Source organism: Taurulus bubalis (genome assembly GCF_910589615.1).
Source record: "Taurulus bubalis genome assembly, chromosome: 3".
Lineage (NCBI taxonomy): Eukaryota > Metazoa > Chordata > Actinopteri > Perciformes > Cottidae > Taurulus > Taurulus bubalis.
Genome location: NC_136591.1, coordinates 42,967,795 through 42,970,294, shown reverse-complemented (window position 1 = coordinate 42,970,294; position 2,500 = coordinate 42,967,795). Strand labels below are relative to the sequence as shown.

At 51.8% G+C, this 2,500-nt stretch overlaps 1 protein-coding gene across 1 annotated transcript in view; it reads left to right on the top strand.

The window, feature by feature from the left end:
* LOC306734543 (uncharacterized protein) overlaps positions 1-2,500 on the top strand; it is a gene marked incomplete at its 5' end in the record, with an annotated part of 18,339 nt that overhangs the window by 5,869 nt on the left and 9,970 nt on the right. Inside the window, 4 exons of the mRNA XM_079215900.1 lie at positions 624-749; positions 1,245-1,340; positions 1,991-2,164; positions 2,250-2,374. Coding sequence (XP_079072026.1) covers positions 624-749; positions 1,245-1,340; positions 1,991-2,164; positions 2,250-2,374 — 521 coding nt within the window. The remainder of the gene's footprint in view (positions 1-623; positions 750-1,244; positions 1,341-1,990; positions 2,165-2,249; positions 2,375-2,500) is intronic.

Below are 2,500 nucleotides of genomic sequence, written 5' to 3'. Positions count from 1 at the left end.
TGCGTCTGTCTGTGTCTGCGTGTGTCTGTGTCTGTCTGTGTCTGCATCTGTGTCTGCGTGTGTCTGTGTCTGCGTGTGTCTGCGTCTGTCTGTGTCTGCGTGAGTCTGCGTCTGTCTGTGTCTGCGTGTGTCTGAGTGTGTCTGTGTCTGCGTGTGTCTGCGTCTGCGTGTGTCTGCGCCTGTCTGTGTCTGCGTGGGTCTGCGTCTGTCTGTGTCTGCGTGGGTCTGCATCTGTCTGTGTCTGCGTGTGTGCGTCTGTGTCTGTGTGAGTCTGCGTCTGCGTGTGTCTGTCTGTGTCTGCGTCTGTGTGTGCGTGTGCCTGTGTCTGCGTGTGTCTGCGTCTGTCTGTGTCGGTGTCTGCGTGCGTCTGCGTGTGTCATGTCTGTGTGTGTCGGTCTGCGTGTGTCTGCGTGTGTCTGCGTGGGTCTGCGTGGGTCTGCGTGTGTCGGTGTGTGTCGGTGTGTGTCGGTGTGCGTGTGTCTGCGTGGGTCTGCGTGTGTCTGCGTGTGTTTTGAGTCTGCGTGTGTCTGTGTGTGTGTGTGTCTCTGTGTGTGTCTGTCTGTGTTTGTGTGTCTGTGTGTGTGTGTGTGTGTGTGTCTGTGTGTGTGTGTTCTCTTTGGTAGATGGAAAAGGGGCAGAGCTGTTGGAGTATCGATGGCTGCGATTGGAGGACGGGAGCAGCAACCAACCAATCATGGTGAAGCTCTTCTCTACGTCTCAACCTGAAACCCACCACAAGCTCCACCCACGTGAGACACACACACACACACACACACACACACACACACACACACAGACAACACACATACACACACAATGACACACACTGTCTCGAATAAATAAACATTTGGAACTTCATTCTATTTCAATGTATTTGTGTTCCTGTGCGTGTCTGTGTGTGTTTCTGTGTGTCTGTGTGTTTGTCTCTGTGTGTCTCTGTGTGTCTCTGTGTGTCTGTGTGTGTGTGTGTGTGTGTGTTTGTCTCTGTGTGTCTCTGTGTGTCTGTGTGTGTGTGTGTGTGTGTTTGTCTCTGTGTGTCTCTGTGTGTCTGTGTGTGTGTGTGTGTGTGTGTTTGTCTCTGTGTGTCTCTGTGTGTCTCTGTGTGTCTGTGTGTGTGTTTGTCTCTGTGTGTCTCTGTGTGTCTCTGTGCGTGTCTGTGTGTGTGTGTGTGTGTGTGTGTGTGTGTGTGTGTGTGTGTGTGTGTGTGTGAGTGTGTGTCTCTGTGTGTCTGTGTGTGTCTCTAGTCTCTGTGGTAGTTTGTACCAGACTGAAGCTGATCAGAGCCGATGGGACGGACTTCTACCTGATAAACTCTACGTACACACAGGTGTACTGCACAGGTAATACACAAGTAATACACAATAGTTGTGTACAGTGTGTACAGGTGTGTACGGTGTGTACAGGTGTGTACAGGTGTGTACTGTGTGTACTGTGTGTACAGGTGTGTACGGTGTGTACAGGCGTGTACAGGAGTGTACAGGTGTGTACAGTGTGTACAGGTGTGTACGGTGTGTACAGTGTGTACAGGTGTGTACGGTGTGTACAGGCGTGTACAGGAGTGTACAGGTGTGTACAGGTGTGTACGGTGTGTACAGTGTGTACAGGTGTGTACGGTGTGTACAGGAGTGTACAGGTGTGTACAGGTGTGTACAGTGTGTACAGGTGTGTACGGTGTGTACAGTGTGTACAGGTGTGTACGGTGTGTACAGGCGTGTACAGGAGTGTACAGGTGTGTACAGTGTGTACAGTGTGTACAGGTGTGTACAGGTGTGTACTGTGTGTACTGTGTGTACAGTATGTACGGTGTGTACAGGTGTGTACAGGTGTGTACGGGTGTGTACGGGTGTGTACGGGTGTGTACGCGTGTGTACGGGTGTGTACGTTGTGTACGTTGTGTACAGGTGTGTACGGGTGTGTACGGGTGTGTACGGGTGCATGTTCTCTGAATGACACCACAGGCTGTCCTCTCTCCTCATTGGCTGGCGGTCAGGACTGGGCCACCACTCAGAGATGAGCTACCGCCGGCTGCTTCCGGTGAGACGGTTCCTCCGATGGCTGCGGAGCCAGGATGACGGACAGGTGCTGAGCAGTGCTCTGATTGGAGGATTCTTCATCCACCCGCCTCCTCCCGCCTCCTTGGAAACGTACATGAAAGACAGGAGAGGTACTTCTATAAGTATAATACTGTTAACTATGAAGCGAGTAAAAGAGCTCTCCCTTTAAGTGTGTGTGTGTGTGTGTGTGTCCAGGTGTGCCGGGGTTCCTGCGAGGGGCGGAGCTTCAGAAGGAGGTGGAGAGGCTCTGTTATCGGGAGCGACGGACCTTCTGTATCCAGGCAGCTGTTACCATGGTTACGTACAGCCGCAGAGGAGAGGTGACACACTTCCTGTCTCATGTACATCCTGTCTCATGTAGTTCCTGTATCACATATTTCCTGTCTCATGTACTTCCTGTCTCATGTACGTCCTGTCTCACATACTACTTGTCTCATGTACTTCCT